The sequence below is a fragment of the Perognathus longimembris genome, chromosome 28, assembly GCF_023159225.1.
Source record: "Perognathus longimembris pacificus isolate PPM17 chromosome 28, ASM2315922v1, whole genome shotgun sequence".
Lineage (NCBI taxonomy): Eukaryota > Metazoa > Chordata > Mammalia > Rodentia > Heteromyidae > Perognathus > Perognathus longimembris.
The window spans coordinates 12,494,668-12,507,678 of NC_063188.1; the positions used below are offsets into that span (position 1 = coordinate 12,494,668).

General features: G+C 38.4%; 1 protein-coding gene across 1 annotated transcript in view; it reads right to left on the minus strand.

Annotated features, from left to right (window-relative positions):
* Adgrg4 (adhesion G protein-coupled receptor G4) overlaps window positions 1-7,723 on the minus strand; it is a 114,451-nt gene extending 106,728 nt beyond the window's left edge. Inside the window, exon 1 of the mRNA XM_048336485.1 lies at window positions 7,654-7,723. Coding sequence (XP_048192442.1) covers window positions 7,654-7,723 — 70 coding nt within the window. The remainder of the gene's footprint in view (window positions 1-7,653) is intronic.
* Between the last annotated feature and the right edge of the window lie 5,288 nt (window positions 7,724-13,011).

A 13,011-nucleotide genomic window follows, 5' to 3' on the forward strand; every position in this document is an offset into this window, starting at 1 on the left:
AGGTCCAAATTCATTGGCCCACAGCAGGTCCTTATATCTTTTTTTACTGCATAAATAGTTGGACACAGATGGGGAGGTGGATGGGGAGGTTGATGGGGAGGCCAATGGAAGGCTATCCCTTGTGCAAAGATACCGTGATGTGGATAAAATATCTGGCAGAAAATGAGCACACTAAAATTTTGTCTTGCCCTCTGTTTCAGGAAACTGTTGGCAAAAGATCAGCAGAGAACTCCTCCCTAGCAGATGCCCAAAGTAATAAATAAATTCTTCTAAAATTCAGTGGGTAAAATATTTAGAACGCCAAGGTTTAAAATCATGCAAACAATTGTTTCAACTGAAAACAGCAGTAAGGAGGCTGGGAATGTGGCTTAGTGGTAGAGTGCTTGCCTAGCATGCATGAAGCCCTGGGTTCGATTCCTCAGCACCACATAAAGAAAAAAAGCCAGAAGTGGTGCTGTGGCTCAAGTAGTAGAGTGCTAGCCTTGAGCAAAAGAAGCTCAGGGACAGAGCCCCAGGACTGGAAAAAAGAAAAGAAAATCTAGTTTGCTGATGAAAAGAGCATTAAGTAACCAGGGGATATGTTCTTTAGTGAGTTTTCTACCCTTCCTTCTTGTTTCTCCTTAAAAATTTAACTGTTGCAAAGGTTGTGGACTGAGATTCCAAGTGTATTGTCTCCTATGATCTGAGAGAGAGTGGACAGATGAAATTGTCACATGATTAGGCCTTATGAGCATGAACTCCTCACTATTTCTCAAAAAACCCACAAAGGAGTAGGGCACAGAAATGGTGGGACAGAGTGAACAAATGCAACTGTGGTTCTGACTAGACACTGTTTTAAAATTCACTCATTACCTGATGTATGTAACTGTAATTCCTCTGTACATCACCTTAATAATAACAATAAAAAACATTCAGAAAAAATGATTTAAGATGAAAATTCTAAATATCTCTCAAAACTGGTATTTTAATGAGTGTGTCAATAGACATGCCTTCAACTTGATGATATATATATAATGTTTATATACCTGTATAATATATAATGTACTAAGTATACATAATATAATAAATATATAATATATAAATATACAAGTACATTATATACATATGCATATATAAACATACCATATATTTATATATGTAAATACATAGTATACATATTATGAATACTGGTATATACAAGTTTGTAGACATATAGGTATATTTAAGTATTACCATCTATATATGTACTATGATAATTACATAATAATTAAACTGCACCGAATTGTAACTGAATTGCTTGAGTTCTTTTCTTTTTTGTTGGTAGTGGGACTTGAACTCAGGGCCTGGGTGCTATCCTCGAGCATTTTTTGCTCAAGGCTCACACTCTCACTTTGAGCCACAGCACCACTTCTAAGTTGAAGTAAGGGTCTCATGGCCTTTCCTGACCAGGCTGGCTTTGAACAGCAATACACAGATCTCAGCCTCCTGAGGCTAGACTTAAAGGCATGAGCCACCAGCGCCCAGTTTGAGTTCATATGGACATACTTTGCATACATTGTCAATGGTATATGTAATTTTAAGTGCCTTATATCTTATTAATTCATACAGTGTTTTATATTGCAGTGGTAAATACATATCTAATAAATATCTGTACATGAATTAATAAAATAAATGTGTAAGTTTTTTTTAAGCCACAAGGAGACTTGCTTTGTTCTTTTTTCTGAGCCTGAGAAGCATCAGTGTCTGATTCTTAGGGCTGTCATAACAATGCTATGAATGGGATTACTGCAACAACAGAAATCTACTAACTCACAGTGTGGGAGACTAGAAGTCCGAGGTCAGGCTGTTTCAAAGTCTCTTCCTTCTTAGGACTATAAAGAAGAAATCCTGTCTCTCTTAGTGTATGGTGGTTTTCTGGCTACATTTAATCTGTGGATACATTGATACAGTATTTTCCTTTAGCTTTATATGATCTCTCCTTGTTCATATCTGGGGTTTAAATTTCATCTTTTGATTAAGAGACAATTTATATTGGATTAGGGTCCTAGTCTTATCCAATATGATCTCATCTTTGCTAACTACACTTGAAATGACTTTATTTCCAAAGTAGATTCCATTCTCAAGTTCTAAGAGTTAGGATTTCAACATATAAATTTGGAGAAGACACAATTCAACTTACAATTCTATGAAAGACTGAAAGCCTAACTAAATTTTGGACTCTAAATCTATGTCTTACTGTTATGTAATGGCCTGTGTTGAGGGCACTTGTGGTGGGTCTGAAGAAAATCTGTTTGTAAAAATAAAAAAAAATAGGGGCTGGGGATATGGCCTAGTGGCAAGAGTGCCTGCCTCGGATACACGAGGCCCTGGGTTCGATTCCCCAGCACCACATATACAGAAAACGGCCAGAAGTGGCGCTGTGGCTCAAGTGGCAGAGTGCTAGCCTTGAGCAAAAAGAAGCCAGGGACAGTGCTCAGGCCCTGAGTCCAAGGCCCAGGACTGGCCAAAAAAAAAAAAAATCAAAAAAGATAAAAATAAAAATAAATAAATCTATGTCTTATCTCACAAAACAGGTGCCCTTAGTCATAAAACCAGAAGACCCTTAGAAAAATGTATCAACAAAGTTGGTCGTTGAATAATACACATAAGTATTTCAGTGCACTTATAGAGTGAACTTGTCAATGGGAGAAGAGAAGGCAGAACAGTTGTGAGGGGAAAGCAGACCAGAGGTATTAGATGTGTCTGTATTTTGGAGAATCTAACCACTCTAGAGGTGAGTAATCTGCCAAAGGCACTTTATATCTGCCAATTGGAAAACATCTCTACTTATCAATAGTAGGCAAATAGCCATACATTTCCATATTATATGAAGATTTTACTTGAATAAGATCTATGTTGCTTCTTAGTATCATTAATCCTTTCAATGGTTTGGAGCTTTGACAAATTTTATAGACCAAATTTTGTTCTAGCAAAACCATGTTTGTCTGAACAGATGTAATAGATAGGTGCCGGATAGTAGGGAACTCTGCTATTCACATCACCAGGGTCAAAGGTGGGCAGCCACAGAGAAGCAGAAATATTATCTGACACCCAGTGCCACAGTTATGAGTCTCATATGTAAACATGTAAATCCTTAGATAAACCACATCTACCACATATAGAAGCAGCCAGTCCTGAACCTTGTTTCTGTCACCAGTCACAGAGTTATCAAACACACTCCCTCTCCTAGGACATATGCAGCCTGACAAAAGTTCTTGGAACAGGAGGCAGAGGAATTACTCTCATATAGATAATGTGATTATTCCTTCAAATATTGCATTCAAGGTTCATCTCTCAGCAAACAAAGTAAGGTCTGTATTGGGGGAAGGGGTAAATAAAGAATTTGATGTTTCTGTTTGGGGCAATGAAAATCTAGAATTAAACATTGGGGGGAATGAGGGAGGAGGTAACAAACAGTACAAGAAATGTATTCAGTGCCTAACGTGTGAAACTGTAACCTCTCTGTACATCAGACAATAAAAATTTGACAATAAAAATTTGACAATAAAAATTTTTTAAAAAGAAAAAAAACATTGGTGATGGTTGAAACAATGTTGTAAATGCAGTAAAAATCATTAAACTTTACCCTTTGAATGAGTAGATTTTATGATGTGTAAGTTATATTTCAGTAAATCTGTTTTCTTAAAAGGTCTTTTCTCAAAGGACCAGTCATCATAACCTTCTAGAGTAGTATTCTCCATTTCCATAACAATATTCTATACCTATATGGTAGCAGGATAGATACTTGTGGCATCTGACCAATTCAAATGTGGTTTATGTGACACAAGACTTAAAGAGCAACATTTGACAAATAATTACTATTTAGATAGAACAGCTCTACAGTTTATACAGAAATATATTCTTTCTTCTCAAAGTTCACCCCCAGCACACTCTCTCTCATCAAATAAGTGCTTTAAAATGGGGCTTTTCCTGGTGACATAAATACCTTTTGTTGCCTCTTGAGTCCTACCATACCCAGGACTGACTTGATCATGCTGTCCTCCTCCACAGCACAATGGACTGATGTTTGAACATGACTCTAGGGCTCTTTCATATCAAAAGGATTTCAGTATATGTGAGAATTTATCAAAAAAGTTCACTCTAGCCCAGAGAGGAGCAAAACATACTAAGATCTAAGATATTAACCACATAGGTTGTCTTCAGAATCCCGTGATCATGTATCATTCAATACCAGTTGTCTTGGGCTGGGAATATGGCCTAGTGGCAAGAGTGCTTGCCTCATATACATGAGGCCCTGGGTTCGATTCCTCAGCACCACATATACAGAAAATGGCCAGAAGTGGCGCTGTGGCTCAGGTGGCAGAGTGCTAGCCTTGAGCAAAAAAGAAGCCAGGGACAGTGAGTCCAAGGCCCAGGACTGGCCAAAAAAGAAAAAAATACCAGTTGTCTTCTCACGCATCAAGATAATAATCCTAGCTACACGGGAGACTGAAATCTAAGAATCAAAGTTTAGAGACAGCCTAGGGAGAGAAAATCTTCAAGAATGTGATAATCAAATAACCAGCAAAAACACTAGAAGTGGTATCATGGCTCAAGTGACAGTGTCAGTTAAGAGCCAAAATTTAAAAAGTCAAACAACAGCACAGTGCCCTGAGTTCAAAGCTTCAGAGCTTGAACTTGAGCTTGAACACAGAGGAAAGAATGCTCTAAAGGCCAAATATAGTGACACAAGGTTATAATCCTAGCCACTTGAAAGTCAGAGATCAGAGGGTCATCATTGGAGGCTAGCCAGAGCATGAGTTCACCAGACTCCATCTAAACCATCTAGACTCCATCTGGACATGTTGACACACACCTGTCATCCCAGTGGTATGGGGAAGGACAAATAGGATTGTGATTCAGGATATAAAGTGAGATCTTGTTTCAAAAATAAGCAAGGAAGCACTGATGGCTCACGCCTGTAAACCTAGCTACTCAGGAGGCTGAGATCTGAGGATTGTGGTTTGAATCCAGCCCAGGTAGGAAAGTCCAGGAGACTCTTATCTCCAATAAACCACCAGAAAACTGGGAGTGGCACTGTGGCTCAAAGTAGTAGAGTACAAGTCTTCGGCAAAAGAAGTCAGGGGCAGCATCTAGGCCATGAGTTCAAGCCTCATGAGTAATAAGAAAATAACAATAATAATCAAGGCAAAATGTGGCTAGTGGAGTAGCTCAAGTAATAAAAAGCCTGCCTAGCAATAGTGAAGGGTGCTCTAAAATACATTACACTGCTTCATAAAAATAAAACCTTTCGCGATACTTTCTCTGTATGTCTCTGTCTCTGTCTTTTCACTATCCCCCTCTCCCTCTCTCTCTCTCCCTCTCCCTCTGCCTCTCCCTGAAACTGAGAGAAGATAGCCATTTGAATGTCCAGAAGAGAATGCTCATCAAGAGCCAAATTGGCCAATAACTTGATCTTCCTATCTTTTGTAACTTTGGGAAATAAATATCTATTGTTTAAACCATTCAGTCTATGATATTCTGTTATAGTAGCCCAAGCCAACTAAGACAGAACAGCACGGAAAGATGAGTTCTTCTGACAGCCCAAGTCTTGGGCCCACTCCATTCATTCTGGCTTCACCCTTTAGGTCATGCTGCATCATGAACCAACCTAACTACTCAGTTTACTTGGTTCCCCCCTTGCTGGCACTGCTCATGGCAATTAGACTTTATGACACATCTAGTTTCTTCTTCTTGACCTTTGGTATTCTTCTATGAAAACACTTACTTCACTCTGGCTCCATCCAGTTAGAGCATTTCTGACTCATACTCTGTTTGAGCTAGTCTTAATCTCTGTCCCACAATGATCCTCACAGTTAGGAGGCTGGTGACTGGTCTGGAGCCAGAAGGGAACTAAAACCTTAGTTATATTACTGTTTCAAGGACAAAAGGCTTTTTTTCCTGGAAGAAAATGATGCATTTGTCACCAATCGAAGGACAATTGTACTTAATTGTTTGCTAACCTAGAAAGAATCATTGCCTTGACTCATAAATTTGACAGGAAAGCAGTGACAATCTGGTGATGCTTTAGATTAACTTCTGCCGAATTTGTTGGGTGGAAGTAGGATTTGAATTCAGAGCTTTGTGCTTGCAACACAGTTACTGTACCTCGTCAGCTATGCATCTAATCTTTTTGTTTTGTTTTAGTTATTTTTCAGATACAGTCTCACACTTTCTCCCTGGAGCCAGCCTTGCACCATCTATCTTTGGCTATGCCTCCCATGTGGCTGAGATTACAGACATGTAGCTTGTTTGTTGAGAAAGGATGTTGTCAACTTTTTGCCTGGGCTGGCCACGGAACACTAATCTTCACCTTCAATCTTCACCTCCTGAGTAGTAGAGACTACATGCATAAACCCCCGTGCCTGGCCTCTCTTCAGGATTTTAGTCTACATATGTATTGTAATTTTCACTGATCCATAGCATTCCTCAAAAAAAAAACTTGTCCAGTTATTCAGGACCACATACTCTTCTATTTTTAATTCAACTATACTACTATATCCCTGTGTTCCTACATGATTCTGTTCCATAACCACCCATACAAAAGCCATGAAGGTTTGTATCGTATACATCCACAACATAAAGATGTCTAAAGAATCATTTCAAATTGCATTTTATTTATTTAAGCAGTTTGTATAAACCAAGTGTCTAATTTCTGCATCAAGACTTGTGCTACACATTTTGGAAATAGAGACAATGTCATTTCTTGCCTGTGCAAAAGCAGACAGGGGAAAGATAATTCAACATCTTAGCAGGTAGGCAAACTAGGTGACAGAGTTGCCACTATGCCTTGTAGGCCTCATTTCAACTTGTATTATAAGAAACACAATTTCCCATCAGGCCCTGCACTCAGCAAGGAGCCAGTCTGTGTTTGCTAGTGGTAGAGATGATGGCTTGGTATTTTTCCAGATTAGCTCTGAAACCTAAACATTGTTCAAATGGCACTTAAGGTCAAACTTCATCAGGTACTGCCATTCACTGGCAAAACATGACATCTCAGGTAAACACTGATGAGATAAATGAACAATGTTATCAATTGATTTTTTTAACACTACTGAGATTGCAATTTTTCAAGAGAACCTCTTCCTCAAGTCTCCAAATTACCAACTACGTCAGTGAATCATCTTAATCATATTCATTGGAAAATAACAACAAAGATGCTACCTGCACTCCTGTCACAGGGTACAGGTAAAGTCTAGACCCTTTCCGATATATGCCTGTTTATCATCATGAATCAGCTTTGCCTGTATTCTGTGATCATTGTCACACACGTACAATGGACAGGAAGACTGTACAATAGGTTGCAGGGAACATTACATAAACCAGTATGTGTGGGAGGAAAGAGCCCAAAAGAAATTCAAAGTCTTTTGTTAGGGGTACATTGCCCATCAAATGGCATTTCAGATTGGTTGTAAGGGATATGAAAGGCAATGATCCAAGCTTTTGCCTCCTTAAGGTCAGTTCTCCAGCAGTCCTGCAGAAAGTTTAAATGAATACTAGAGTTCCTTCTTGCCCCAACATCATATTTGACCAATAGGAGGCAGTTGAGAGACATCTCAACAATTCAAGTACTTTATTTCTAAGCTCTACTGTATATGAGGCAGTAGAAGAAATAATAAGAATGCATTTTCCTACCTGAAAGAAAGATAAAACTTGACATGAGAAGCAATCCATAAAGCCTCTGATATACGATGTGTTCTTTCATTGTCTGAACCTGCATTCAAAAAGTCAAAATATGCCCAGCTCAATTTCAGAACAAAAAAAAATGTGTCTAAGTGTATGTGCCCACTTCTTCCCACTCCATCTTAGGCTTTTCCTATTGCTTAAAGTTGTGTCAGTCAACCCCAAGCTAGACATGTCTTAGTTATTCACCCTGGCTGAAACCTCACTGATTTATCTGTATAGCTGCTCAATGAATGTTATTAAATTCCAACTGTGTGTTCTTGTTCTATCCATTGGGAATACAGGGCTGTGTCAATAAGATAGAAACTGGCCTCAGAGGAGCAGTTAGCCCAATGGGAAAGATAGACTTTATATGCATAATTACTAAGTATGATGCACTTGGGACTAGAGATATGGTTAGTGGAATAGTCCTTGCCTAGCATGCATGAGACTCTGGGTTTGATGCTCAGTATTACAAAACAAAATGCAATATATTCAATCTTAATTCACAAGATTGCAACTGAATTATTTGCTGTTTTAATAGTCCTTAACTTTTTAGGTGGTTTTTGGTTTTTTGTATTTTTCTTTAATTTATTGTAACCATGACATATAGGCCTTTTATCTGTCACTATTTAAAAAATCTGAATTGTAAATGAATTCTTGGGCTCAAATCCATCATCAGCTTGTTCAACTTTAGCACCAGCCTCATTCCCAGTATCTTTTCTAGAACTAACATCTTCACCATGAGGCTCCAGGAGTTTTCCCAATTCAAACTCAGGCTTCTTACCTATTTTTACTTTTTTTTAATGAAGACATCATGAAGTGGATAAATATACTGACAAGCCTTTCACATGTGTTTCCCAATGCTGTCTGCCTGTGAGCAGCACTGTGGTAGTGGGCAAGAACAAATCCTTAACAAATGGGGGCAAAAAGGGAGCCAAAAAGAAAGTGGTTGATGCGTTTTCTAAAAAAGGATTAGTATGATGTAAAAGCACCATTCATGTTCAATATAAGAAATATGGGGGGGGGGGGCTGGGAATATGGCCTAGTGGTAGAGTGCTTGCCTCACATACATGAAGCTCTGGGCTCAATTCCTCAGCACCACATAAATTGAAAAGGCAGGAAATGGTGCTGTGGCTCAAGTGGCAGAGTGCTAGCTTTAAGCAAAAAGAAGTCAAGGACAGTGCTCAGGCCCTGAGTCCAAGGCCCAGGACTGGCAAAAAAATATTGGGAAAACATTTGAGTCACAAGGACTCAAGGAACCAAAATTACATCTGATAGCCTCAAGGGTCGGGTGTTTGAAGTGAGCCTCGCTGATCTGCAGAATGAAGTTGCATTTAGAAAATTCAAGCTAATAACTAGGATGTTCAGGGCAAGAACTGCCTGACCACTTCCATGGCATAGATCTCACCCCAGACAAAATGCGCTCCATGGTCAAAATGCAGCAGACCATGATGGAAGCTCATGTTGCTGTCAAGACTACAGATGGGTATTTGCTTCATCAGTTCCATGTTGCTTTTACTATACAGTGCAACAATCAGATACACAAGACCTCCTATTTTCAGCATCAACAAGTCTGCCAAATCTGGAAAAAGAGTTTTCTTTAATTTTCAATGGACACACATTTATATATTTTAGTGGGAGACAATATGAGACTTTCAATGTAACCACTGCGTTATGATCATGTCAGGATTAAAAGATCGCTATGCAAGACCTTATTGACAAAAGTAACTGATCAACTCATGTCTATTGAAGAAGATCTATGTAGAGAAACCTGACCAGCTTTTTAATACCATCTATTGTATTTACTCTTCTCTCCTTAATTAATTGTACCTGAAGCTTTTTATTTAGGGAAAAAGCACAGAAAAGTCACCTTTTCTTCAATAATAGTTGTGGTTGAAATGCAAATTTTGGTTATAACCACAGATTCTACTGGCATATATTACAGAAAGCTGGCCATACAATGCTGATGGGCATTTTCAGATTTAAATAAAAAATACTTCAGAATGGCTCACTTCTGACTTAAGCATTTCCTTTCCTATAGGATAACTCAACACACTGTATTTCTTTCCACTTCTGAGTGGAATCTGAGCTACATTTAATGTAACAGAAGCCAACTAGGAAATCAAATGAATCTTAAGCTGGCCATAACCACCAGCCATTAATCAAACTCTTCATATTTACCAAGTATTCAACTACTATTCTCATTAGAATAATAAGAGAATTCGTATGACTTGGATGGATTTTCTAAACTATGAGATTAGAAGTAAAGGGATGTCTAAATCTTTTATGACTTTCAAGATGAAATGCAGCTTAAATTTATAGTGTCGTAAGAGGACCACACTGAGAATCAGTAACTAGCTATGAGACTGTACATATTTCGGTTCCTTAATTTCCCTGGGCCTCAGTTTCCTTATCTGTAAAAATGTAGATAATAATCAGCCTATTTCCCAGAGCTGCTCTAGAAGAAAATCAAATAAGATGATATTGCAAAGGCAATTTTCAAAGCATAAAGTGCTATAGAAATGGATATGATTGCTATCTATAAAATGGAATTTTCAACAGCAAACAAGCCAATTTATATGTTTCTTACGTTTCTTCTAAACTTTTATAACAATTCTAAGGCATGTTTCAAAAACTTACCTGGCATCCCATAGTAAATCAATGGACATTCAACAACAGAATACGATTCAGCCACTAAAAGGAATAAGGTAAGTGTGTATGTCAAGCATGGAAAGGTGGACTAGAGAAGTTTGAGTAGAGCCAGAAAATGTTTCTTCTGTATACATTTCCATATTGCTTTAGTCTTTCTTGGTGGGAATGCACTTTGGGGAGGGGGGAGGCCTGGGGCTTGAACTCAGGGCCTGGGCACAGTCTCTGAGGTTCTTTTCCTCAAGGCTAGCATTCAAACACTTGAGCCATAGCACCACTTCTGGGTTTTTCTGTTTATGTGGTACTGGGGAATCGAACCCAGGGCTTCATGCATGCTAGGCAAACACTCTACCACTAAGCCACATTCCCAGCCTGACAATGCACTTCTCATATAATTTTTAGATTTTAAGGGAAGAAGAGAAAGAAAGGAAGAGAAAACAGGACAAACAAGGAATAGGAGATTTTCTTTATACCACATATGATTATGTACTGTTTATTTTCCAATAGAATGCATGTTTCATCATTTAAGAGAATAATGGAAAGAATCGAGAGAAGAAAAGAAAGAAGAGAGAAAGAAAAAGTGAAGTTTGAGGACCTGCATAATTCATACAATTAAGTGCAATCTGGTTCCTTTTCATGAGTAATTGTTGCTTTCATAATTTAAAAAAGCTTAAAGGAAAAGGCTGAGGAAGAAATTCTGAGTTTCCAAGTACCATCAAAAATAGTAAAAGAAGAACGAAAAGAAGGAAGGCAAGTAAGCAGAGAACATAGGAGGAAAGAGGAGAAAGAAAGGAGGAGGAATGCTTACCTGAAAACAGAATCTCTTTAGCTTCCTACCCCCTTTGTCTCTGTGGGGTCTCAAAAAAGAATTCGCTTCACAAGTGACCAAATCTGCTCATTTGACATTACATGGTACAAGCAAAAAACAGGAGCCTCATAATCTGTCATCCATGCTTCAATCACCTTCTCTAATCAAACCAACCTCTCTGCTCTTGGCTTTATGGGGCATATTGACTGGGATAGATCCTCTTTTTGTGGCTTGCAACACGTCATGGGGCTGTTCTCTGGAGCATAAAATCAGCCTGAGCAAAGTTCTCAGGTTATTACATACCTGTAATAACCCACTAATTCAGGGCTCTTTCCCACTTTTCATTAAGGATTATCTTGAATTCCTAGTTAATTATTGCTTCAATTAAGCTGGATATATTAAAAGGATACTTGCTCACTTAATTAAGGCTCATTGCACTTTATTGAGACAAAGGAAGGTGGAGATACTCAAAGACTATCAGCAGAAAGCAAAGGCCAAGAAGACACGAACCTATTGACCTCCTCCACTGTTAGACTCTAAACATCACAGATGAGGACCCTAACATCCAGCAAGTAGAGTGACTCGCTCACCATCACAAGCTGGTAAAGACAGAGCAACAGCTAACCCAAATCTCCTGACTCACAGACATAGTGCATTTTCCTTTATGTCTCATGTGTTTAGTAGGAAATTTTCCATCTAAATAGGCTGAACTAAGCAATCTGTAAGCCAGAATTCTCTGTAAAAGAAGAGAGAACAAGGATGTTTGTCACAATTCTCCATTATTCACTTTCAAGTCCAAAAGCTGTGCTTGATATGGTAGAAAAGATTTGAGTCTTGGCAGAAAGACAAACTCAAGATGAAATCTCAGCTGTGTTATTTAAGTCCAGTTGCTTGACATCTCTGGATCCCTGATTGTCCTCATTTGGAAACCATGGATAATGGAACTCGTTATATTGTTGTGAAGATTCTGAGACTACGTGTATAAAGCCTAATGGCTCAGTGCCTAGCACAGAGTTGCAGTGCTATAGCTCTTATGTAAGATATCAAGGTATTATAACCTCCTCTCCCTAATCCATTGGCTCACAAGAAGTTGTGGAGTAATTGTAAAGGATCATCCCTCATCCATTTGTTTATACTTCACAAATGCTTATTGGTATCCCACAAAACCCTAAGTCCTGGAAGGACAAGAATTCTATGTTACTTAGTAGTTCATACTTTGCCTGGCACAGAGAGAGAGTACAAAATTAATATCTGGTAAATGAATGAGCAGGTCTTTCTACCCCAGTAGTGTGTACATTTCTTAAGGACAAGGACTTGCCCCAAGAGTTAACATCATGCCTGACTTATGACTTACAATAGCAGTTTACCAAATACTTGCTGAATTGAAGACAGCTACAATTTGAAGATATGTGGTGTCCCTCAATTTCATATAAAAAACTCTGGGTCCCTAGTATGGTAGTATAGGGAAGTATTGTGGACCTCTATAAGGTATAGTAATAGATCTTTAGGTCATTGAGGACAATCCTTGAAAGGGATTGTGGGACTCCAGTCTTTCAATCTGCCTCCTAAGTAGCCTGTGCCAGGAATTTCATTATAGTCATGGGAAAATGAATAACCATCCTGTGACAAGTATTTTGTCAGAATGCCAAAAAGATAATACAAAATGAAGATAATTTGATTAGTGTATAGTCCTACATGGTTGGGTACATCAGAAAAATGCTCTGGAAGGAAACTCTAGTGAGAATAGTTGCTTCCAAAAAGACTGAGGGGTCTTGGGTGGGAGGAAAACTCACTTTTCCATCACATATGCTTTTGTAATCTTAGCATTTTAATCATTTGCATGTGTTATGTTTTCAAAGAAAACCACTATT